Source organism: Tiliqua scincoides, chromosome 7, assembly GCF_035046505.1.
Source record: "Tiliqua scincoides isolate rTilSci1 chromosome 7, rTilSci1.hap2, whole genome shotgun sequence".
NCBI classification, from domain to species: Eukaryota; Metazoa; Chordata; class Lepidosauria; order Squamata; family Scincidae; genus Tiliqua; species Tiliqua scincoides.
Genome location: NC_089827.1, coordinates 19325030 through 19351431, shown reverse-complemented (window position 1 = coordinate 19351431; position 26402 = coordinate 19325030). Strand labels below are relative to the sequence as shown.

At 44.1% G+C, this 26402-nt stretch overlaps 1 protein-coding gene across 1 annotated transcript in view; it reads left to right on the top strand.

The window, feature by feature from the left end:
• Positions 1–303: 303 nt before the first annotated feature.
• SLC38A1 (solute carrier family 38 member 1) overlaps positions 304–26402 on the top strand; it is a 37877-nt gene continuing 11778 nt past the window's right edge. Inside the window, exons 1-6 of the mRNA XM_066633693.1 lie at positions 304–422; positions 5424–5499; positions 7368–7483; positions 19680–19753; positions 21640–21732; positions 24529–24610. Coding sequence (XP_066489790.1) covers positions 304–422; positions 5424–5499; positions 7368–7483; positions 19680–19753; positions 21640–21732; positions 24529–24610 — 560 coding nt within the window. The remainder of the gene's footprint in view (positions 423–5423; positions 5500–7367; positions 7484–19679; positions 19754–21639; positions 21733–24528; positions 24611–26402) is intronic.

The following is a 26402-nucleotide window of genomic DNA, read 5'->3' as shown; positions in this document are numbered from 1 at the left end:
AGAGGGCCAGAGGCTGATTGGAGACTGGGGGCTCCCCATGGGCCGGATTGGGAGTTCCCAAGGGCCGCAAGTGGCCCCCAAGCCTGGGTTTGGGCACCCCTGGTTTAGACTATAATCTGAGACAAGATCTTATTTTGAAAATCTTGAATAATCATTGTTCACTTTTATTATTTTTTCATTCTTGATGGCCTCCAATTTTCTTCAGTTGTTTTTTTTTCCTTTTTCAGGTTGCTGGACTTGCTTTCTGGCTATCACCAATCTCCAAAGACCACACCAACTTCAGGATAAGTTTCCCAAATCAAGATGCCTTTCAAAACAGTATTAGAATTAAATGAGTTGCAAAACATGACAGTCCCTGAGGATGACAACATCAGCAATGATTCTAATGATTTTACAGAGGTGGAGAACGGACAGATGAATAGGTGAGTCATTTTCCATTGCTCCAGCTTTGCAGTGTGAAAGCACACTGTTTAAAAGCACCATTCCTGACTTGAAACATGGCTTATGAATTCTTCATGGCTGAGTCATGTTCCACTTGGAGATGCAGCTTGAGTTTCATACTTAGCCTCTGTTCTGCAGCAGCAATAAAGGGGGAGGGAAGCATTGTTTACTAATTTATTCAACCTTTTAAATGTTAATATGCTTGTGCATACTACGTAACCATAAAGTCACCAGTTATGCTGGTGACTGTTATGCATTTATGTTTTGCTGGTCCTTGCAAAATGCAAAATGGAGGGAAATCGCATTAGGCATCTGGGAATTATAGTGTTGCTCATTTTGATATCTGATATCTTTTGAATACATTGTAGTTTCCAAAATGCCAGCAATGTTGGTTCTAAACTAAAACAGATCCAACATTATTCAGATAACATTCTTCTCTTTAGTCTAGTACATACATATATAGTTTTTCACCAATTTTCATTTAGCAAGGAATTCTTCTGAGTAGTTTTCTCTAAGATTTTGGTACCTTCATGCAGGTTTATTTAAAGCTATGTGTTCCTGCAAGTTCTTCAAACATTTGTTTGAAGTTTGTATTCTACCAAGGCTAACCCCATCCATCTTCAACATCGGGCTCCTCTTGTAGAGCAGCTACCTTCAAGCAGAATTATTTAGGTTCCACATTTCAGATAATTCTTCAGACAGGTCTGTGCTACATCAAGGTTGGCATGATCTGCTTTTGTCAAAAGCTTCGTCATCTCCTGTTTTGCAGCAGTATTCACTTAAAGCAGCGATTCCAAAACGTTTTCACACTGGGACCCACTTTTTAAAACAGCACTCTATGGGAACCCACTTTTTAAAACAGCACTCTATGGGAACCCACCTAGCTTTGAGATTTAAAAAAAAATTCATTTTACCAACCATTCAAGCCTCTTTGTCTTTTTCATTATAGCAGGGGGAGCCACCTTCTGGAGCATTTGTTGAGCTCCACGTTCATCAGATTGAGGATAATTATGGTGGTCTCCCCTTTGCCTGGCCTTCAGTAAGAGCCAAGTCACATTCACCTACTCATGAGTGGCTCAGTGTGGCTCAGTTTTGCTTTCCATTGGGCTCAGTACAGTTTCCTTGTCAGTTTGGGGGGGCTTCCTTCTTGAGGGTTTGTTGAGGGTCTGCATTCATTGGATAAAGACCATTGTGGTGGCATTTGTTCCCCTGGGCCTGCGCTTTGAAGTGAACTGGGGCACATTCTCATACTCATGAGTAATCATGCACGTGCTGCTCTGTTTCAGTTTTGATAGGGCTAAATAAATTTTCCTTGTCAGATATCAGCTTATCAGTTTCACAACCCACCAAAAAACAGGCCACAACCCATTGGTGGGTCCCAACCCACAGTTTGGGAACCACTGACTTAGAGCCTATTGGTAAGGGAAAGCATGAAATACAAACCTCTTGGGGATGTGTCTTTTCAGAGTGCAGGTGATGGGGCTCTTTGATCGAGCTTTATCATGGCAAAAACTCCCTGCTTACAAAAACTAGGGCACCAGGAAAAAGGATTATGGCCTTCTACAAGTTATGCTAGTTTTTGGAGCACAGCAATCTTTGTGAGTACAAGAGAGCATTCAACATGCGTTTCTCCACCTGCTTTCTAAAGTGGTACAGTCCCAGGAGGTCTGGTGCTATTTATTGCATTTGAGGTAAGCAGACTAAGAGCTAAATAGGTCAGATCTTTCTTCATTTTGAGTATGAATAAAAGCTCTCTTTTCAAGATGCACACAAACTTTCTCTGTCTTGGAAAAGGGGTTGTTCAAGGTTTTACTAATTGTTATATAATTTTTTTTTAATCTTGTGTTTTTATTTGCTCAGATAAGGTGGTTGCTCTCATCTCAGATCTAAAATGTTCACAAAATGTAACCTGCACGAATGCAGTTGGTTCACTATTGACTTTAAAGGGAGAAATGTATAACTGGGCATGACAATGTATCTGGTTTTATGAAATGTCATGATTTTAGCAATCTTAAAAATTCAATATTTCTAAATATCTCAATCAATATATTCATTATTTTGTGTTGCTTTGTCACATATTTACATCTGTTTATCTCAATAAAACCAATACAGGAATTTAGTTATTCCAATTTAATTCCTGCAGCTTTTGATGGAAGTTAGCCACAATTAACTTCAGCTCTTTGAGGCCACTGTATTTTGTATGGGAAATGACACAGTCAAGCAGATTTAAGTGCAATTGATTTTGATGTAAGAGTGAAGCATGTACTTTAATATCAACCACTGAAATAAACAAGACTTAAAGGTACTTATGTGGCTACATTGTGCCCAGTATTAGTGTATGCATGATGTATCAAACATAATGGTTTGTGGCTGGCACCCTGGTATTAGTTATAGTTCAGTTCTCCAAAAATAGATGGACTAATACACCAGGAGACTGCTGGATGAAACCAAAGTTCCACCTTGTCCAGCTTTCTGTTTCCAACTATGGTTGTCCATATACAGATTGAGCTGAGTTTGCAAGTGAAGACTTACCTGTGTGGTTTGTTCCCACACTATTTGCTTATGAGCTTCCTGAAATCACCTGGTTGGCTGCTGTGGGGAGGAGGAAGTTAACCTGGATGGACTCTTATTCTGAGCCAGTGGGGCTCTTCTTGTGTTTTTATGTATTCCAAAGTAATAATATGTACTTTGAAGATGGAGATTCTGTTTAGCTACCGTAGCCAACAGATTTTGATTGGCCTGTGGTCCATGAACTGGTGTCTTCCTTGTGAAAAACAATTTAAAAAGTAATGGATATCAAACCATTTTGTAGTAGATAATTCCATGTACTGTGTGGCAAGATGCTCATGGGTTTTGTGCCCATTTGTGATACTAGTGATGTGTTTAACTAGGAGAAACTGCTGGTAAGCTACTACATGGCAAGTGAAGATGGAGAGGAAATCCTGTCCTTGGCTTTAGTTGCTGGAAGGTTGTGTTGGAGGCAAGGATGCTTCATGATATCAATGCACAGTAGCTGATTGTCACCCTAGGATGAACTGCTGAAGTCAGCAGAGCGACTGTCCAGTCAGCAACAGTGCGTTTGCACCGTCCTGCCTTACTGTTTTCTCCTGGTACCTAAGTGCAAGAGCAAGATTCCCCTTCCCCTTGATCACCTCACAGCAGTCACTCTCTATGTCATCTAGAGAAACAGTTTGTTGCCCACCATTGGCTGAACTTGCAAACAGGTGCTCAGTGCAGCAGCTGAGCAGCAGACACACGACTTAGAGCCCAATCCTATTCAATTTTCCAGTGCAGCTGCAATGCAGCCCCAAGATAAGGGAACAAGTGTTCCCTTACTTTGAGGAGGCCTCCATGATTGCACTCCTGCGGCAGGATGTAGCACACACCCTGTTGGCATGCCTGCATCAGTGATGGAAAGCTGGATAGGGCTGTTAGGCCACAGTCCTATACACTTTTTTGGGAGTAAACCCCATTGAACACAATGCAACTTGCTTCTGAGTAGACGTGCATAGGGTTGGGCTGTTATTTTTCCTGCTCTGTGAACATGGTTATTCCCTGAGAAAGCCACCGCCTTGCCCATAATCTAGTACAGGGGTCTCCAAACTTTTTGGCCAGAGGGCTGCATCAAATATCTGGCATGGTGTGGAGGGCCGGAAAAAAATTTAAATATAAAATTTAAATAAATAAATTGGAGATGGAACTTAGATGAGTGAATAAATGAATGAATGGGTTCATTAATTCAACCTCTCTGGCCCTCTGAACACCCTCCAGACACAATCAGAGCACAGTTCTGGTCATGTTCAGTTGAGTGGGCCAGAGGCTTTCAGGGGGCAAGAGGTTGGCCGCGGGCTGGAAAGAGGCTTGCTGCGGGCTGCATCTGGTCCCCGGGCTGGGGTTTGGAGACCCCTGATCTAGTGTGCTGCATGGATAACTGGGTTCAAACATGCAGTGATTGTTTCCCATTTGGCTACTTTCCTTCAACCCCAAAGAAGAGAAGGTGGTCATGGGGTGGGTCTGTGTACACATGACAGGCTCATAGAAAATCCTCTTGCTTGTCTCTTCTACCCAATTTCTCTTCCCTGCTTCTATTTTTCTTTGTCTCGTCAGAATTCTTTCTTCATCCCTATCTTACATTTTCTCTCCTTGCCTCCTTTTTTAACTTTTCATTTTATTGCTGTCATCTAGCCTGTCCACACCTTCTCTTCATCCTCTGTTATACTTTGCAATTCACAACTAGATTTTGAGTCTAAATATCTCTGTAATTTTTTTCCCCATTCTTAAACTACTAATCATGTTCACATCTTTTTGCCTATTTTGGTCCTGTATCTCTATAGTTGAGCCTGGTAGTTTAGGCAGGGTGAGGGAAGGTCTAGATCCTAAACTTTTGAACTGACTCCTATATCCAAAGCATGATCAAATTTGCCATGTCCTGGCTTAATGTAATGTGTGATTTTGCCCTTAATGTGATGGATAAATGCCTTCTGCATCTGCTTTTCATGTATTTAGAAGAACAGAATGCTACCTGCAGTAATCTACCATCTGAATTTCAGTGTCGGGGTGGGGGAGAAGATGTAATAACAGAGTAACACTTTCCATTCATAAAATCACATTATTGGGAGCAGATTTTTTTTTTTTACAGTAATATATACGAGAAATGAACCTGGTCCCATATATGTATTTTGCTGACGTACCTGATCATTTTGACCCCATTTTGTTTGTCTTGTTGTGGACCATGTCGTGCCACATGTGGTGCACATGTGCACATCAAGTGCTTCTCAAACATCAGTGTTCCAGGTGGCTTAATTAAAGCAACACGTCAATAATGAAATTGTGTAAAACTCAGTGAATTGTGTAAAACCAATGAATTGCTCATGTTATGCAATGAACATTGCGTAAAACTCAATGAATAGCAGTTCAGAAAATAAATTGCAATGTGTATTTCTACTATGCCCATGTTGACACATCATGTTGCTTGTTTGCAGCAAGTTTATTTCAGACCGCGAAAGCAGACGAAGCCTAACCAACAGCCACTTGGAAAAAAAGAAATGTGATGAATACGTGAGTTTCCCTTGCTTGCCTTGTGGATAGACGTTCACCTGGATCTACTGTGCATGCAGGAGCTGTGAGACACGCCTGGATTTCGTACCCAAACAAGAGATGTGCATTCCCTTCCATTCTGGGGACAGCTCACTTCTGGCAGTTCCACTACAGTGTATGAGGAAGCCCCATGCTCAGGGGAAGCTTCAGCCTAGGAGCTCATAGAAGAGCTCAGTGTATGCGTGGCAGTGGTATAACTAGGGTTTGCGTCACCCGGTGTGGGAGGTCAGTGTGTTACCCCCATGATGAACCTCCTCCCATGCAGTGGGCAGGCTCATGTCCTGGGTGGCGGACATGGTGATGCACCATTGCCCCACCCCTGCTGGCTTTTTGGCTCTTAATTTTTGATAGAATAAAGAGATTTCAGCATGGTTTGTTCATTGCATTCTGCATGAAATTATGGCTATAGAGCGATATATATCATTATGGTATTATTTGAAAATACCAAGATTTTAATAATTTTGGCCAGTTGTGGTGTCAGCCCCCTTGTGCATGTCACCCGTGCGACCCACACCTCCTAGTGACGCCACTGATGCATGGAGTTTTGAATTGTGCTATGCAGCAACTGTTACCCTACATATGCCTGATGTAGTCTGATCTCGGAAGCTAAGCAGGGTCAGACCTGGTTAGTACTTGGATGGGAGACCACTTGGGAATACCAGGTGCTGTAGGCTTTTACCATAGTATTTCGAGACTGAAGGTTGCCAACCAAGCAACCATGTGTGGATAAATGGTATGAACCTGATTTTCAGAGGCAAGACTGTCTCCTGCTGAAGTTGAAGAATGTAGAAGACAGGCGGGTGAATTCATTTGGATTACAGATTGAGTCAATGCAGGCATAGTATTAGCCAACCAATATGTACAGTTTGCTCCTAACAGTAGTGGTCTACTTATGAGCATACTTTTTACAACATTAACAGGTGTTATGGAGAGTGCTGTTCATGAATATGCACTAGTTTAATTTAGCATGAACCTATATCCACTTCCTCATATACTGCTGTTGCTGTTCAGTTGTCTGCATCTCTCTGGCCCAAATCCTAACCTTTGCAGCTCTGACATAGCTGCTCCAATGGGGCATGTGTTGCATCCTGCAGTTGGGTGGCAGTCATGGAGTCCTCCCCAACTTAAGGGAATGTTTGTTCCCTTACCTTGCAGCTAACAGCCCAGTCCTACTAGGCTGCCCGCGCCATGATACAGCAGTGCCGGAATGACTGCATCTGTAGCCCGCAGGGCCAGGGAGGCAGCCATTGGTCTCCTTGAGGTAAGGGAACAGTTGTTCCCTTACCTTGTGTCAAACCCCAGAAGTGGGTCTACCTGAATTTGCACCAGCTCAATGGCTGGTGCAGAACCAAATAGCCCCATGTAGGGTTTTCAGGTGCTGGAGGGGGGATATAATGCAGCAGACCCCTCCCCAACTTCTCCCTGCTCAGTTTCACCCCTCCTCACCTTCCTCTGCCTTTCCCCAAACCAGAACATCTCCCTGCTGCTTGGGATGGAATTTACCATTAATCGCTAACAGGGCTCCTAATACCAGCTCTGCGGAGGCTCAGTGTCCATCCACGTTGGTCTCCCCAGCAGTGGCTCCCTCCTTCTGGCTGCCATGACCTGCCTTATAGCACATTTGCAATAGCCGTCTGGGCAGTGCACAGGAGACTGGTGCTGGCCTGGGATAGAATCGGAACATAAAGCATCAGTCAGCAGTTGATGGAGAAGACCCCTTCCTGAGACCCAGGAAAGCAGCTGCCAAAGTCTGGGCTAGATAGATGCATGTTTTAACTTGGAACTTAACTTGATTCTTTTTAAAAAAAAAAAAAATTACATATTTTCAGATTCCAGGCACAACTTCATTGGGAATGTCTGTCTTCAATCTCAGCAATGCCATCATGGGCAGTGGAATTTTAGGCCTCGCCTTTGCACTGGCCAACACAGGAATCCTGCTCTTCTTGTAAGTACTCAGTATGCAAAATGCCTTCGGCAGACTCAGGGCCCAATCCTAAGAACTGACATAAGGGGTTAGGATTGCGCCCTCACTTTGTTTGGATTAGATGCAAATGTTTAGAGTGGATTCCTGTGAATAAGTGAAATAGGTTATATTATTCATGAAATTCTCTTGTAACTTGAGTAGCAGCTGCTTAGCTTACACTACATTTATTCAGATAGCCAAACATTTCTATGTTCTTCTTGATTTTTAGTTCTGTAGAATTTTTGTTGTTTGGTTCCACACATGCAAGGAAGTGGCATTTGTTTCCTTTCCCCCTGCCCTTTTGATGCGCTTTAATTTTGGAAGTTCAATCCTTTTTCTTTTAGATGCTGGATTATTATGAGTAGCAAGATAAGAAGGATGACTGGCTTAGGTGTCTGTTAGCCATGAATGTTGGTAGAAAAGCTATTTTGTATTGCAGAGAGCAAATGCAATATTAAATGACATCCTTCTGACCTGACCCCATGTCACCCATACTTAGAAAAAGAATTTGAAATGATATGACAAATCACAGTATTCAAAAGTAGGGCACTTCAGAGGCCCAGTCTATAAAATAGGCCATCGGATTAAGAGAAAGTGATTATTTCAGTCTAGTTTGTCCTAATACAGGTAAACATGTGTACTTATTTTCTTGCTTGTTCTCCCCCCTCCCCCCAAAAACCACTAAAATATTTGACATTTATTGGGATATAGTTACGTATTTTAATTCTGTGAACAAATAAGGTTAAGCATACTTTGAAAAAAATTCCACTGTATTCAGAGGAACTTATTTCTGAGTAAACATAGTTAGGACCAGAACTATTTGCTGAAGATTCTAAAGACACTGATGTTTCTGTGAAGGAAACAATCAGTTCCCTGAGAATCAGTGTGTTGTGTGGAGTGTCTGAGCTAGGATCCTCAAACTTTTCTAAGGGGATTTTTAGCCCCTTAAATTTTTTGATTAAGGGGATTTTTAACCAACTTTCCACTGCTAATATAGCTATGTCAACAGGGCGCACACTGCATTCTGTGGTGGAGAGGCAGTCATGGAGGCCTCCTCAAGGTAAGGGAAGGTTTGTTCCCTTACCTCAAGGCTGCATTGCCCTTACCTTGGTGCTGGAAAGTTCGTTAGGATTGGGCTGTTTGTCTTTATTCAGAACCGACTGGTCAAATACCACTGACCTGTAAGTTTCAAATCTGCTAACACGGAGGTTCTCAAACCTTTTAGCAGTGGGATCCACTTTTTTAAATGACATTCTATCAGGATCCACCAACTTTACAAGACTTGAAGTAAAGGTGATCTGGAAAGAATGTTTGTTTGCAAAGAAAACCTTTTGATCCATTTCTTGTAATGAGGCAGTCCTAATGAATAACCTCAGATCTTGAGGGGCTTAGTTGTGTGACCCAGCCTTTGCCTGCCCCACCACCTGCCATTGACAGACAAAAGACGCTCAAACATTTATCTCCCTATATTTACACAAGCTTGCAACCTGCAGGAGCTCAGCTCTTTGCAAGGCAGTTATCAGCTATCTGACTTCGAATAGTCTCAAGGCTTGAGGCAGTTAGTTATCTGATCTTTCCATCACCCATGTTTTCATTGGAGCTCTTCGAGACCCACAGTTTGAAAAATGAGACCCACAGATTGAGAAACGCTATGGTAATGTTTACTGCTACATTGTCCCCAGTACCCTCTACTGATATGGTGGTGACTCATTCATAAGAATTCATATACTACCATATAGTAGTCCATCCATCCATGAGGCCAACTGAAGCAGTCAGCTCAGGCAGCAGATCAGCATGGGGGCACCTATCTCTGCTCCCCCTATTGCTTCCACTGAGGGGGTTACATCACTTGGTAAGGATGGGGAAAGTATTTGACTTTGGGCTCCAGGAGGTGTTAGGTTAGCTCTACTTAGGACACTGATGGGTCCCAACCCCTCCTTTAGGAATCTCCGTTTAAACACAATTATGTTGCTTCTGGATTTGTTGCCCTGTTTTAGCAGCAATTGAACTGAGACATTTTTAATTATATAGAGCACATTTTAAATTGACTTAAGGTGTTAAAATCACCTATCTCAATCTTCTAGAAGTGCCAAAGAATAAGAAGAACATGGCAGTGACTTCATGATATAAAAAAGCTTCTGTGAACACAGTTCTTCAGCTTCCCTGAAAAGAAGGTCTTCTGTAAACCAGACAGGCTTCACAGATTAAAAAAGAACTGGTTCCAACCCCGCCTCCCGCAATGCATTAAAAATAGTTCCAATTCAGACAGAGGCATTTCATGTTTTAAAGTGAATGTGGTTTTAAAAATACATTTAGAGTTCTCATATAATAATGTGAGCATGCATGCAAGGAGAGATGAGCCAACATTGCAGGCTTATGCACTCTTATGTGGGTGTAAGTCCTATTGAACTCAGTGGGGCTTTCTTTTGAGTAAGCATACATGGAATCAAAATGAATGGGCACAATCCAGGCAGAGGGTATCGGCTTCAGTAAAGCTTGAAAAAAACAGGAGGCATGCAAGAGCACAGCTGTGCTCCTACACAGCCTCCATTTGTTCAGGTTAGACTTGTGCAGGAGAAATTCTCTCCACTACATTTAGGAACAAAAGCTTGAATAGCACTCTGAACCAGGGGTATCAAAGATTTGCCTCTTTTCTCTTCTGTCATTTGCAGCTAATGAGTTCCAAAGTGAGGAAAAATATTTACCTCTGATCATCATCTGCTTAATGACATCACTTCCGGCCCTCCGTAGGCATCATGAATGCTATTCAGCCTGCTATATGAAATTAGTTTGACACCCCTGCTCTAAACTATAAAAACTGAATATCAGCCTTGAATGTGTGCTCAGTATACAGAGCTTTTTAATTGTTAAGTATCTAATAGGAGCTCTGGGTGTTATGAGGAAACAACTAACTGCTTCATAGTCAAGGATAAATCCTGTATGTACGATAGACTTTTAACACTGTAACTAAAAATCCTTGTTTCTGAGGCAACTTGTGGTTACGCTGTTTTCATATAGCTGTGCAGGGCCTTGCATTGCCAGAGCTCTAGCTGGTGCAATGGTGCTTTTAAAAATCTGAGTTGGGCACCCTGGTATTTAGAGACGAGTCAAGGTTCTGTGTGCACTTATGTGTACTGACCATCTCTGGTCTAACACTAGCTTTTGTAGTGGGCCAAAACGTGGAGTGGGGTGGCTTGTCTCAAAAGTCCGTTGATACAAACTAACTGCCCACAAACGAACATTCCCCATTCTCTCCCGCCTCCATCTATCTATCTGTCTTCTTCACAGAGACTTAAAAAGGGAAGAGGTTAAGGAGCCAAAAAGAAAGGAATGAGTGAATAAGTGGGAGGGAGGGAGGGAGAGAAAGAGAGAGAGTGAGCGCTCTACTCCCTTGCTCATAAACTCCTCCTCCACATCTTTCTCATTATTAAATGTGATGCCATTGACACTTCACAGGGTACAAGCAGCACATTTCATAAAGTTTCATGCTCCTAGCCAAAGACGAGAGACACTGATCTCTGCACACTTGACAACATTCAGAAGTAGGCAAAGAACAGTCATTTGTGTCCAGTGCTGAAAATGAGGGTATGGTTTGAAGGGGAGGTGTGTGTGTGTGTGTGTGTGTGTTTTATGGCCAAATAAATGGTACTAAAATTTGTCTCTTATCCTGTTTGTGGCACATACGACAGTCAACTAAGGAGAAAATCATGTATGAGTTTCAGAAAGAGCCATATTTTCCACAGAATTGGCATTGCCAATCTTTTTAATAGTGGATTTTGACAAACCTGCTTTTGTTAGCAGGTTAAAAAAAAGGAAGAAACATGAGCCATATTTGGACACTGTCAAATTTTCTCAGCTCCACTGTGTATGTTTTAAATTTGTCGAAAGCCAGTTGCGTTCATGTTTTCATACCACTCTATGGGATGGTACTGGCAGTAGCCTGCCTGTCTCCGCCACAAGCCCTACAACAAACAGCCTTTCATGCTGCTTCATTGGAAGTTCTGGAAAAAGCCAAGTTTACACACAGCAGCCAATGAGAGCTTGAAGGGCAGGGGAGGGCAGCACATAGAGGATTGCAACTGTTCCTTTTGACTTTGGTGTAAGACCATCCTTTGCTTGCCTTTGAGAATGTAACATTAGGAGCTCCCAGCGGCAGAACTGGGGGGGGGGCGGAGGTGTGTGTGTGTGTGTGTGTGTGTGTGTGTGTGTGCGTGCGTGCAAAACAGTAAGTACTGCAAGTGCTGCAATGCATTGTATAAGCAGGCACTCCCACTTATCATTGGAGCTATTCTAGAAAGTGACAGCAATGCGCAAGAGATTCCGTTTGATTCAGCGAGCACCTGTGTGCTCCCTCGAATGGCTCTGATGGCGAGTGGGACGAGCCACTTATACGGCACAATACGGCACCTGCAGCACTTACCTTTCCCCCCTCTAGCTACGCTACTGGAAGCTCCATTGCTATTTCTACAGGAAGTACTGCTTGGGACTATGCAAGAGGCATCTGTGACTAATCACCAGTCACTGCAGGATTCTTCCCAAGTCAAACACTGGCCACAGCCATCAATGGCTAGAATAGAAACATGCTTAGTTGCAGCTCTTCTTAGCTTATTTAAAGAACTGCTGTGTTCATCTCCTCAGCTATTAGTGTCAGGCAAACTCCTTTGAGACAGATGGTACAGTGCCTAGGTTTTACAGGTTAAACTGATTGCAGCTTTGGGACTCACTCAGTACTAATGTGTAACTGTTACACTTGCTCAGCGACACCTGCAAGCACACTTGATGTGTACTAAAACTTGCATTTGTGTGGGTCTTTGGGCCATCGGCTCATGGCGCATCCCAAAGAAGACTGTCATTTGTGAAAGATGAGATTCAGACATTACATGCAGACAAATTATCAATTGGGATTGTGAGCGTATAATCAGAGGGTGGGGGGAAAGAATGAGAGTAGGTCAATTAGCTGCTCAATGATTCAGGCAGTTATAGTTGACGTTACTGTGAATATAAAATGGTGCTAAATTACCAAGTGCTGGTTCCGGGGGCAAAAGAAAAGCATTACTGAGCTCCTAGGAAGAGGGGGGAAAGAGTTGAGGAGCAGAGCAGATAAATGAGAATATTCTATGGCGATGACTGTGTTTACCCAGAGGGCAAGCAAGTCTTTGGGGAAACAGAGGCTCTAGAGGGAGTTAGAGAGGGATAGAGAAAGTTAGTGACAGTATGGAGAAATCTGGGATTTAGTAACGAAGGAACAGCACAACAAAAGTGAAAGATTCCAAATGAGGTGCAGGCTCTCTAATAAGCTGGATAGCAAGCTGCCATTCTTGGTGGAAGAGCTTGCTTCTTGCCATACAGTACTTGTACAGACATCCCATGTCCTTTGAATGAGGAGTCACACCAAAAACAAAATCAGAACATCTCCTTGTAGGCCTTGGTGGATTGATTAAGAGGAAACATACATAAGGGGATCTGGAGACAGATCTCAAGGTTCCTGCTCTAACTGGTTAAAGATAGACTGATACCCAATACTATCCCCTGCCAGGCCACAGCTTGCAGCACTGCTGATGGAGTGTATGCTGCATGCTGTGGTGGGGGGTAACCAGATGACTCAGGAAAGAAGTAAAACCCTTTTCTACTTGCCTCCCTCTCTGTTGCCTTGTCTCCAATATGTCTCCATAGACCTTCGCCAGCTCTTTAGGAGAGTCAGGAAGCTGGGCTGGGAAGGTGAAATAGGATCTTGGCATTCTCTAGTATCCTCCCAGCCTCCTCCCCTTATCCGCCCATGTCCATTCCTGCATGAACAACCTCTGCCACCAATTTACCAACAATGGCGTGAGATCGAGGAGGTTCAGTGGGCCACTGCTACCTGCGAATGACCTTGGGCTGTTTGCCCTGGCATCTACAGCCTTCCAAATACTGGAGCAACTTTCCTGCTGTCAGTCTGGAACTTACACTGATAGATTGCAAGATCCATCATCCTAAGTCCTGGATAGGGTTGAGTTCTGGCCCCAGTCCTAGCCTTTCCCTCCCCTGCTGGTACAGCTGCACCACTGGACTGTGCACTGCATTCGGGGGGGGGGAGCAGTCCCAGAGGTCTTCTCCTGATAAGGAACATATGTTCCTTTACCTGGGAGTAAGGCTCTGGTGCTGGAATGGGTCAATCTGGACCTGTGCCAGTAATTTTGCTGTTACAAGTCCAGATAGACCCAGGGAGGCAGATCAAGACCTGGAGGGGTTAGGATATCACTGCCACCAGTACCAGCCCCTTACAGCCCTTTTTGCAGCTTCCTGTTCCTCCCCCTCCGTGCCCCATTCGGTCCCCCTTCTTACTTCCCTTCTGCCCCCTGTGCTGACTTACCGGTACTGGGGGATGTCCGGGGGATTGCTAGTGGGCCACTGCAGCTGTTTGCCACATGTTAGGCCCACACAGGATTTTAACAGTCTTAGAACATAGTCTCTGGAAGAAGAGAAATGCACTAATCAAACCACCAATTAGTCATGTGTCAGAGACTAGAAGGAAAATGAGAGTGAACAATGGGGCTCTGACCACACCTTTATAGGCATTTGGAGCACAGGGAAGGAACCAATACGGATTAATTTCCATCTTTCTCTTGTTGCCCCAAAGGTTCGTCTACAGTCCTTTCTTCAGCATTGCGCCGGTTACACTTTCTCAAGATAATTGGATTAGAGTTGGGGTTTGGTCCATGGCCTGTATTGAGCCAGCGCAAGATAATGAAATTAAGGGTTGGAGGGTGGCTGAAGTTTTCAACAAAAGGGGCTTGGTTGTGGCACCCTTTCTGTACTCAGCGTAGCAAGGAAATTGAATTAGCATAAAGTTTGTTGGTGTATTCTGGTTCTTGGAGGCCACTATTTCTTTGTTAGCCTAAATGGCCTTGTTTTCCTCTATTGGCCGGATGTTCCAGTGTTTGTGCCATGCCCTTCATGTGTTGATAATGCAATTAGGCAAGTGCAAGCCTGTCAAGAAGTTTCCACACTGTTTCTCCAACAAGCGGGAGAAGGAGAGATGAAACCCACAGGAAAAACGTGCATCCTCTTGAATCTGATTTGGACTGGATGCATTGCTAGCATCACTCATGGACAAAAGGCACATACATTTGGATTGGTCTACATGTATTTCCAGCACTGACCCTTGACAAAAGACACATACCAGGGACATCTTTCTACAACTTGGAGTGCTGAATAATATGGTGGTTTTAGTAAGAGTAGTGATACGGAACTGGTGTAGCGTAGTGACGAAGAGCCCAATCCTTTCCACTCCTCGGTGAAGCCACACCAAAAAGGAATGTGCTGTGTTCAGCTGGGCGATTGGGAGGCTTCAGAGGGGAAAAAAGAATTATTTCCTCTTACTGTTCTATAAGCCTCCAGCTTCTCAATGGGTCTCCTTGGGTCTGTGCCAATTCTGTAACTGGCACAAGTCCAAGGAGAGAAAGGGGGTGGGAAGACTTGCAAAAGAGGAGATTAGGATCTGGCACATGTCATTGCTGCTGGATCTGTAACCTTCCTGCCCTTCATTTTCCTCCCCTTCCCACCCAGTTTTGCTCTTTTCCCACACACACCCTGCCTTCCCACTGCTTACTGGGTGTGGCATGGTCAACCAGCCAAGTTTGGGTGCTGCCGCTTCTTGTAGCAGTGCTTAGAAAATGGTTGCCGATGGAGCGCTGCACACTCCACCAGCAGCCATTTTTATGACTGCAGAATTCTGTTCTGATGTCATAAAAGCTTCCGCGTGACAGCCCAGTCTGCAATAGGATTGGGCTGTAAAAGACCTGCTACAAATTGAGACTCCTTTGGTTCAAGTCCTGTCTTGAATTCTTACACAATGGCCTTAGGCAAGCCATTCCTTCTTACCCTCTGCCCCCCAGAGATGATAATACTTACTCACATTACTTCCAGGGTTGTGTAGAATATAAAGAAAATACACGTGAAGCACTTTGCACACTCAGAAAATACTAAACAAATAGTATTATTGTCTACCACTGGAGTTCATTTTTGTGGGTTGAGGATGTTTTCATAGAGAAATCCCCCAGGATTGATGCTTCTTCCAAAGTACAGCTTCTAACAGATGTACCAGGGACATTATTCATTTCCTTGTTGAACACAAAGGACAATGGATTGAATGGAGATCATTACAGAGGCATGTAATTTCTGGCTGGTCAACATGTTCTAAAGTGCTAAATGCTTTCTTAACAGAGCTCTATCTATTCAAACTAGCTAGAAATAGTTGCATTTCTAACCCTCTATGCCAAATTTGTTTTAAATTATAGCTGTGCATTGGCTTTGCAACTTGTGGAACTGATTTATCAAGCTCACATTTTTGGAGAAGTCTGTTGTTTTATACTGTAGCTTTAGCCAGTACATAAACAATGCCTTATGCATCCAAGGTATAATAGAAGTAAATGCAACTTTGGCTAATAATATGGATTGTCCCGTCCCCAGAAATCTTTGAATATATTAAGGAAGTGTTGATCCATTTAGCCACTGGTGAACTCAAAAGGGTTCTTTTCTCACTGTAGGAGCGGGGGGGTCAAGCGCTTGGCTGACCCCTCCTTGTGGCAGGTGGTGCGGGCTAGGAGGCGTGAATGGGACTTTGAGCATGCACCTTCAGGCAGCATAGGCAGGGCGGAACCCAATTTCAGTCCTCAAGGGCTCGGCAGCATGAGGACATAGACAGGGCCCTGGCCGGGACCGCGGGGCACACCTCAGAGGCTCAGCGGCTCGAGATGGCACAGCCCACGGTCTGGCTGCCTTACCCTTAAGGGGCAGACATGGATGAGATGCGCAGCCCAACAATGGGGCGCGACTTGGAGTCGGGTGCACGCCCGCCTGGGGGAAGAGGTGTTCTGGTACCACCCAGAGGTCCTACCTCCGCACCCCAGGGGGCTTTCGCTGCCTCAGATGCTGCAGGTCTCAGCTTCCTTTTCTGCTGTAACTGCTAAATAAAGTGGCCCTTTCTCCCATATCTGTTGTCTCGAGTGTTCATTGGACAGTGCGGAAACAAACAATGCCTTATGCATCCAATTTATAATAGAAGTAAACCCAACTTTGGCTAATAATATGGATTGTCCCGTCCCCCGAAATCTTTGAATATATTAAGGAAGTGTTGATCCCATTTAGCCACTGGTGAGCTTGAAAGATAATCTTTTCTCACTGTAGCTTATAGGTGAACGTTTCTCAGATTGTGGGTCAGGACCCACTAGGTGGGTTGCGAGCCAATTTCAGATGGGTCGGGTAGCACTTTGCTCAGATTGAAAATACAGAGATGAAAATATAAGGTACAGAGCTGCTGAGCAGGGTGTGATCCTGTTGGGAGAGAGTCATGGTGCTTTGCCCTGAGTAGGTAGGAAGATGGGATTCTGGAAAGGGGGGAGGGCTATGTGTTTGGAGAATGATACAAGCCTGCATTCTGCTTTGACCTCCAAGTTGGAATGTTTGAATTCCAAGCTATGCAAAATAACAGCATGAGAGCGCTGTGCGATGGGACCTCTGGCTTAGGTTTGAAACCTAAACTGATGATGTCACTTCTGGCCATGACATCACTTCCAGGTTAATGACATCACCTCTGGTGGGTCCCAACAGATGGTTATTCTAAAAAGTGGGTCCTGGTGATGAAATGTTTGAGAACCACTGCTATAGGCAACCATAGTCCAGAATTTGGTTTCGTTCTTTATCTAGCCACTAATCTTAAATCTGACCACAGCTTGTACCTGGCATATGCCCGTCCTACATTCTTTCGTAGTGTACTAATGCATCACCTTAAGATGTTATCATTTCTTTCATACATAACTTCATCTTATAGTTGTTAATACTAGTATTAACTTGATTTGAACCTTGAACAACATAAGCTGCAACCCATTCAGAAATCAGATTACTTTATTGTGGCAGTTCCATAAACTCAGTTTTAGTAGTTGATTACGTATTATTGACCAATCTATCTTTTGCTCCCCAATATGACACAACAAGATAGCAGAAATTTTATAATTGGAATATAGTTGATTGCACTCCCTCTTCCTACTGAGACAAAAGTAAATTAACCCTTTAGTCGTTTTCAGATTTAAGTTGGATTTGAAAAAGTGGGCTGGCTTGCTTTTTTTTTTTTTTAATTTTGGGCCCCATCTTTGGGAAGGGACCCAAAAGACATTTTGTATCCTCTGATAAACTTTTTCTAAGAGGCTCTGATTTCCAGTTCATTCCAGACTTTAGGCACAAAAGCCTTTTCTTCCTAAGGGGCAATATAAGTATTAAAACAGTACAACTATCTTCTATGGACCATTCTAGCAGAATGGTAATTAAACTTCAGTATTATGGATGCTGCAACAAAGTCTCTAGACACAAAGACCGCCATCTTCCCCTCTGTTCCCCTTCTCATTGGCTTGTTTTTGCGGTGAGGGGCAACGACTGGGAATTATTTTGGGATTATATCCCTGTAAATATATTTTGCTTTGGTCATGGTGCCTTGTTAACTGGAGTCACGTGATCTGTTGGAGAACTTGATAAAATTTTTGTCAACTAATAGTTCAGCCACCCAGCAATATTCCAAGTAAGCACTTTAATTGACTTTGTGCTACTAGTATCTCTTAGACCATCTAGTCAATCACTTTCTCTGATAGTTTGCTGACTTGGGCAAAAATTTGACAAGGCAATTTTGCAGAGTCATTAATTGCTGTGGTTTATGTTATTTGGCTTAACTGAGGGTCTTGCTGGAATGCATTTGGAAAAATACAGCCTTTTTTCCCCACGTTGACTAGTGAAATTTATAGGTATCTATACAGTCCCCTTTGTTTTGCAAATGGGGAGGTTCTATTGGAACCATCCATCAGGAGTCTGAGAGCTAATGGACCAATTTTGATAGACTTCTGTCCAGGAAACTCTTCCATTTTCCAGTGGGAAATGAGCTGCCCATGGACCAGTGTTCCAAGTTCTAATCTAACCATGGAAAGACAGAAACATTTTAACATGAACAATTTTCTTTCTGCTCATTTTCATATCTGCAGTCTTTCTACAGTGTAGATAATTTCTTCCTGTAGCTTTATTCCTCTCCTTCAATTTCTTATATATGGTTGTTTAAGTTTTTCCTTTCTGCTTTTCAGCCAGAGACGCTCAAGGCAGGCAAGCTCAAACAAGCTCAGTAAAAATTATTTTTTAAAAAATTATAATGGAATTTAAAACAGAGTTAAGTCATAAATAATGAGACATTGTCAGCAGCTGTAGTGACATTATCAGTTAAAACAAATTTCATTAAAACTAGAAAAAATAAAAAGATAAATCTTATAGAAGCCCGCCCCTGTCCTCCCCTTGCACCGTTCCACTCTGCGCAGGCTGACCTGCTGTGGCAATCTTCATAGATCTGCCAACCTGAACAGGATTGGGCGGCCCATGTCAGAAGTAGTTGATTAAAATGATGAGATTCATCAAATAGTTTCTCCACTGGCTCGTTCATAAACATGGATTTCCCAGCAATTGCAACAATAATGTTTCAGCTGAAGTAGGTTTGGCAAAGTGTAGATTTGAGTTACTAAATTTCCAAGTCAGAAATAAGAAAATAATATTAAGAAATATTATGCATTTGAGAGTGAGCTGTTTTTCCAAGTACAGTGATGCCTCGCAAGACGAATGCCTCATGCAACGAAAAACTCGCAAGACGAAAGCGTTCTGCGATTTTTTTGGTGACTCGCAAGACGAATTTTTCTATGGCCGTGCTTCGCAAGACAAATTTTTTTCCTTTTTTTTTTTTGGTTTGTTTTAAATCGCACTTCGCAAGACGAAAATTTCGCAAAACGAAATGACTCGCGGCACAAATTAATTTCGTCTTGCGAGGCACCACTGTATCTCGAAATCACGCAATAACATTCTGTAATCTAATGTCCAATTGTGTTTGGAGCAAGGGAATTCTCATGATGGGTAGTACAACCATTAGTTGGTTGAACAGACACTTAAATAGTTGGTTACTTGTGAATATTCAAATCTGTGATTTTAAAGTTGTGCTGTTTGATTTATTATGGCGGGGGGGGGAATTGTATGGGCAAAAAGTTATATATTTCTGTTTCCAAAGCAGGACCACATATAAGCAAACAAATATTTCCATCATTGTTCCAGATCCAGTGTCACACAATGTTTTGCTTGTTGTAATGATCAAAGTTCTTTCTTTTTTATTTCCTTTTTATAGGTTGCTTTTGATTTCAGTGACGCTGCTGTCTATTTATTCAATAAATCTCCTGTTAATATGTGCAAAGGTAACGGGTAAGTCAAAAGAACGCTGCATTAATTCAGTAGCAATTTAGAGGATGGGGTGAAGAATATGGAGCATAAAATTCTCTGGCAGCCCAATCCTATCCCCTGTTGGCATGCAGGGTTGCCGATGTTTCTTGAGCAGTGGCAGAGGACCAGGCCAGCCAGGAGAGGTAAGAAAAGAACAACTTTACTTAGCTCCCTGGCTGCTGCCTGATCATCTATAGGACTCCTCAGATCTATGCCAGCTCTTTTGCTGGTGTAGAACTGGGGAGCCTTTTAGGGAAATATCAGGCCCGGATATGGCAGGAGCTGGTGCCACCAATATCCACTCTGTCCTGCCCCCATCAGCCCCCCACCCCTGGGAGAACTCTGCCACGGACCAGTCTGCACAGTGCCGCTGGAGGTGCACAGTCTCCCAGCCTTTGCACTGGAATGGAGTGGAGTGGCTGCCGTGATGATGAACCTTTTGGTACCCAGTGTGCTGCAAGGATAGAATTGGGCCCTGAGTTTCTTCCCCAACCCTGTAAGTTAGCCAGTAGATACATGTGATAGGCCATTAATAGGTCTTCTCTCTAAAATGCAGTTGTTCTTACTGAGGGAAAAAATCCAGAGACTGCGAATATCGGGTCAGATGAGACTTCAGTGACCCCTAGTGTAATCTAACAACCTTGAGTCCATAATGTGTAATGCTAATTGGGTAAGAGGCACTGTTTCAAGTGGGTGCTCCTTTTTTTAGCAGGGGGAGAGTAACTGGCCCACCTCACCCCAGCACTGTCTGTTCTAGTGGCTGTCTGCTGGTATTCATTTGCATCTTTTTAGATTGTGAGCCCTTTTGGGACAGGGAGCCATTTAGTTATTTGATTTTTCCTCAGTAAACCGCTTTGTGAACTTCTAGTTGAAAAGCGGTATATAAATACTGTTAATAATAATAATAATAATGCATCATTTTACCCATCGGCTTGGGTGGTACCCATGTACATTGACTAGTACATTGAGGCTGCATCATACACGTATTCAGTTTATACAGGTTCAAATATATGTCCTTGAGGGGAAAAAGAGAAAAAAATAATTTAAATAGTGGGGGAATTTCACTTGCTATTCTACTCACTGAGCATGCTCCCTGGAGTGAGTGTGAGATGGGAAACATAAATCTGCTGTTCCTTTAGTTGGTTCCCCCCTGACTCTCATAGTATGAGCATCTTGGTGTGCTGAGTGCTATTCTAATGTTTAAAGATCCGTATTTTTTGTGCAGCGTGGCCCCTAAATTTGAGCCGGTTACTTCTTCTGATGCTCAACTGCAGAATCAGCAATTTGTTCCATGCTGGGGGGGAAACTGGCCTTGTCGGACTTGTGGAGAGAGATTATGTAATTTGACAATATGCGATTTTCATTTTACACACTGACTGTAGAACTTAGGGCCCAATCCTGTCCAACTTCTAGTGCCGGTGCAACTGCAGTGTAGCCATGAGGAAAAGGAACAAATGTCCCCTTACCTGGAAGAGGCCTCTGTGACTGTTCCCATACTTCAGGATGCAGCGCATGCCTCGTTGTCATGGCTCCTTTGGTGCTGGAAAATTGGACAGGATATGGCCCTTAACCTCCTTGTAAGATGTGACTCCATTGTATGTCAGCAGCTTCCTCTTCTGGTGAGATGCCCTAGAAGCACAGGATTAGGGTTGTTCAATCTAGCTGTCAGGGTTTGAGACCTCCTTGAAGCACATTAAGCTTGTTCAGTAACTAATTACTGTATATACGAGTGTGTGGTTTGCCAGTTAAGAAATGAAAACCGAATTAAGAATTGGGAAGGTCAGGAGAGCATACAAGAGTAGCAAATGACATGATTTTGTTTCTTGTCATGTTTCTTTCCCACCTTCTCCTGAAACTGGTTTAACCAGGCTGCATGGTTTACGAAAAACTTGGTGAGCAGGTCTTCGGGACCCCAGGAAAGGTGATTGTGTTTGGATCCACAACTCTTCAGAACACTGGAGGTAAAGTATTCAAAAAGTGAGAAAACAATTGAAATGCTTTTAGATAGTAGCACCTGTGGTCCTTGTTGTCAGTGGCGTAATAAGAACATAAGAACAGCCGCACTGGATCAGGCCATGGGCCCATCTAGTCCAGCTTCCTGTATCTCACAGCAGCCCACCAAATGCCCCAAGGAGCACACCAGATAACAAGAGACCTCATCCTGGTGCCCTCCCTTGCATCTGGCATTCTGACATATCCCATTTCTAAAATCAGGAGGTTGCACATACACACCATGGCTTGTACCCGGTAATGGATTTTTCCTCCAGAAACTTGTCCAATCCCCTTTTAAAGGCATCTAGACCAGATGCTGTCACCACATCCTGTGGCAAGGAGTTCCACAGACCAACCACACGCTGAGTAAAGAAATATTTTCTCTTGTCTGTTCTAACTCTCCCAACACTCAATTTTAGTGGATGTCCCCTGGTTCTGGTGTTATGTAGGGGGGCAGTGCCTGCAGTACTTATGATGCTGCAGTGTGCCATGTAAGCAGCCCCTCCCACTCACTGTTGGAGCCATTCCCATGTTCAGCTGAAATTCTCTGGGGTAACAACAAAGAGTCCTTTGACCTGACCAATTTAGTGCATAGCATCAACCTTTTGTGGCCATGCATCTGATAAAGTGGACTGTAATTCATGAAAGCTTCTGTGGAGATAAAGTGGTTGGTCTTTAAGGTATCCCAAGAGTCTGGTTATTTTTGCTGCAATAGCAGACTTTAGAAACTGGGCTTCCAGTTTGCCAGAAGCACAGTTTAAGAGTGCTTCCCCAGTGCGTCCTGGAGTCAGGCAAGGCTCTGGAACATTGAGGTGAGTGGGGGCAGATTCATATGGAGGGGGATGGCATCTCGCTGGAGGCACCATCGCAGACCTTTGACCCAGATGCAGGGCTGGGGAAGTCCGCCACTGACCGACAGACTTACTTAACAGGGCTAAGAGGGATAGCTCTGCAGTATACTAAAAATGTATTGGGGGAGCCCTTCTGGAGCAGTCTGAAGCAGCTGTTCTTATCTTGCTTGTCCTTTCAGAGTAATGTCCTGTTTTACCCCATGTAAGGCCTTTGCTCCTCATCACTGTGTGAATAGCATTCCTGCAATGTGTTCCAAGGGCAAGTGAGGTCTGGCAATTGCTTCTGGGTGTGTTTACCAGTGTGGCTGATGATATCACTGGCCATTTTATTTGGTCAGTGTAGACATACCCAGGGGCTATGTTTCCTTCATAGTTTGTAATCTGAAGACCGCTCCAAATGAGACATGTTGCATTGGGATATGATGCCCAAGTACAAAATATATTTGTGCCTCTGTAGCAGTCCTTTGGCTATAAATAGTTGCCCTTCTCCAACTGATTGTGATCCCTTATTATGATTTTATTTATTGCTTTTATTTGTTGTATATTTTAATCTGAATCGTAAGTCTCTTGAGCATTTGCTCCAGGATAGGAAAGGTGAGATAAAATTCTTCTAAACAAATAAACAAATAATATTTGCTGCATGTCTTCATTTGAACTGCATCCATGTATATTGTAGCTGCTTTATGGCCCAGTCCTATTTGGATTCCATGTCGATGGTGCACAGATGCTGACACAGTGTCTGCCATATCCTAAGCCTGTGTTCTGGCAACGGTGCACCAACAGCACACCAACGCTTGTAAAACAAGGAGCATATGCCATACCTCTCCTGGCAAAGCAATACTGGTGCAGCCCTTCCCAGTAACCTTATGTGGTTACTCTGACCTATGCTAGCTCTGGCAGGGGAGGATCCAGCTTTTGCATTTGGGGTGGGAACGGGACATGAGCACTACCAACTCCAGAACCCAGTTCAACCAGGTGACTAGACCTGGGCTCCAGGTTGAACATTATGACCTCTGTGGCGAAGTTTTGGTGGGTCAGTAGCCCTGGGCTCCCGTCTGGCCTTGAAGCCCAGGTCTACCAGCTGGGTAGACCTGGGCTTCCATTCTAGCCAGTCTCACCGGCGCCTGCCCAGTGGGCTTTTCCCTTGCACTCAATTTTGCTTTACAGCTTGGCAGGTGTCCTTGCCTGTTGGCAGACAGTTTGGGGGCACACACCCATGGCCCCCCCTTCAATCCACCCTGAGCTTTGGGCTGTTAAAATATATACTCATAATGAGTGCAAAAGGATCAGGTCTGTGCTCATATGTTGTTAAAGGGGTCAAGCAGCTAAAAATACACCCCTGCGCCACTCAGTTTGAGATATAGAATCCTGGTTCAGAGAAAACAGGAAACCACAGTTTTCAAGTTTGTACATAATGCAGAACTGTGATCTACTTCAAAACAGAAGTAAAAGCTTTCTCCCTCTCTCTTTTTGCATACAAAAGAGGAACAGTGGACAGCATGCCAGCTTCAGACTTGCAGAGACTCATTCACATTGTGAAGAACTGTGGTTTCCTATTATGTCTGAATCTTCCCAGAATGCATATTTTGTACTCGTAGATCTCTTTTGAATGTACAAGAAATTCGAACAGAGGACCCAATCCGATCCAATTTTCCCATGCCAGTGCAGCCATGCCAATAGGGGGTGCACTGCATCCTCTGGTGGGAAGGCAGCCGAAGAAGCCTCCTCAAGGTGAGGGAAAATTTGTTCCCTAAACTTAGGGCTGCATTGCAGCTGCGCCAGGGCTGGAAAGTTGGATAGGATTGGGCCCTACGTCAGCCCTGATGATAGTGTGATGAAAAACAGTGTACATTACTGTGCAGTGTCATCCTGATTGATTGTTTCCATTTTCTAACAAGACTTTGTTTCCCTCAGCAATGCTGAGTTATCTCTTCATAGTTAAAAACGAACTACCTGCTGCCATAAAGTTCCTTATGGGAGAAGACCAAACATTCTCGTAAGTTTAATTTGCGGTTTTGCTGACCCGACTTTTAAATGCCTTGTGGGTAAGCTAGCGACTGGATTTAAAGCAAGCTATGCATGCTAGTTCTGTGTCATGCAGCTTTGGTGTGGTAGATGTTGCATCAGAGCTTTTTATGGAATTACTAAAGGAAAAGGAAAAGGGAATTAGAAAGAAATGACAAGATGGGTCTAAGACTATTTTTTTGGTGCCAGATCAGAGTTTGTGCTGTTCTCTCAGCCTCCTGAACACGACTGGAAACCCCATTTGTTTCGCATCAATGACTTCTGGTCACATCCAGGAGGTGTCCTGTGGCGCAGGGAGGCTGTGCACAATCTCCCAGTGCCTCAGAACACCACCTAGACATGACCAGAAGTCACCAACATGAACCAGAAGTTACTTCCAGTTGCGTCCAGGAGACATTCTGAGGCATGGGTTCTGCATCTGCAGATGCTCAATCCACGGATAATGAATCCATGGATAAGTAGGGCCCACTGACATTAGGGCTTGATGGAGTTTTCCCCATGAGGGAGCATCAGCAAGTATCTGCCACCATCCTTATAACAGCAGGACCTGGCTGGTTTATCTTGGGGGTGGAGAGGGAGAATGCTGAAATCTGATTGCTTTCTTTCTTACAGTTTGGCAATGAAGAACGCAAAGCAAGCAGGGTTGAGGGAAATTCCTTAGGCAGTGTTCTACCAGAAGCCACCTGAGCAGCCTGGCAGCAGGGCCGTCGAGGCTGCTGGAGGTATTGAGTGTCCAGTGTAGGAGGAAAGCAATGGGGAGGGGGGACGGGACACAAACCTGGCTCATGTGCACTAAGGAAGTCTGAACACTTAACACGAGGGGGGCATATATGTCCAATTTGAAAAATGTAAAGATATCTTTAAGAACAAACATCCCCCTCCAGCAGTCTGATTCTGCTGCATCCCCTGCAAGGAAGGACAGGAAAGCATGCTGTTGCTTCCACCATCAAGATGCAGGGGAAGGAGAGTGCTCTGCAAGGCAGTAAGCTGGGCAACGTCCTGTACCTCCTTCTACCACCACTGCTTCAGATCAATGGTCACGCTACTACTGCAGCAGGAAAGCCTGCAAATAGCTCCTCTACCAGTCTAGCTCCTTGTCCTTTGGCCGCCACTGCGTTGCACTGCTCCACCTTTTCCTCTTCTTCCAAACCAACTGGAAGGAGAGGAGGAGGGCAGAAGGGACAGTGGCTGGGAAAGGCAGCATTGGAGAAGGTGGCACTGCCTGTGCAACGCAGGAGAACATCTAGGCCGGACACACACAGAGCATCCTTAAGTATGAGAATGCAGGGTACAACTGGGGCAACCAGTAGGATGCTTGCTGCTGGGTGGGTTAGCAGGTTGGCAAAGCATGGGGGGACTGCCGCAAGGGCAGTGGTTTAGTGCAGGCCACTGCCTTCCACTGTCCACAGCTCGAGTTGACCACCACATTCGTGGGCCAAACTTGCCTGCATAGCTCAGGGAAAGTCTCCCTGGGAAAGACGCTGGGTGTGCATGCATGCTGTTGAGTGGCATCAGCGCCAGTTCCCAACAGAGGAAGTATAGCTGAATGGGTGGTGTGGTCCCTGGAGAAGGAATGGCTGCAAAGCAGCGCTGTGGACAGCAGGTCCTGTCATCACCAAATAGGCTTCTAGACAAAGTCTAGAGGAAAATTTGTATATAATGCCATTTCATTTGTGTGGTCATGCTGTCAGCTGGCTAGCCATGGAAATCACTGTCCACGGCACATGTTGTGCTGCAATAACTGTCTGCCTGGCTGAGCAGTC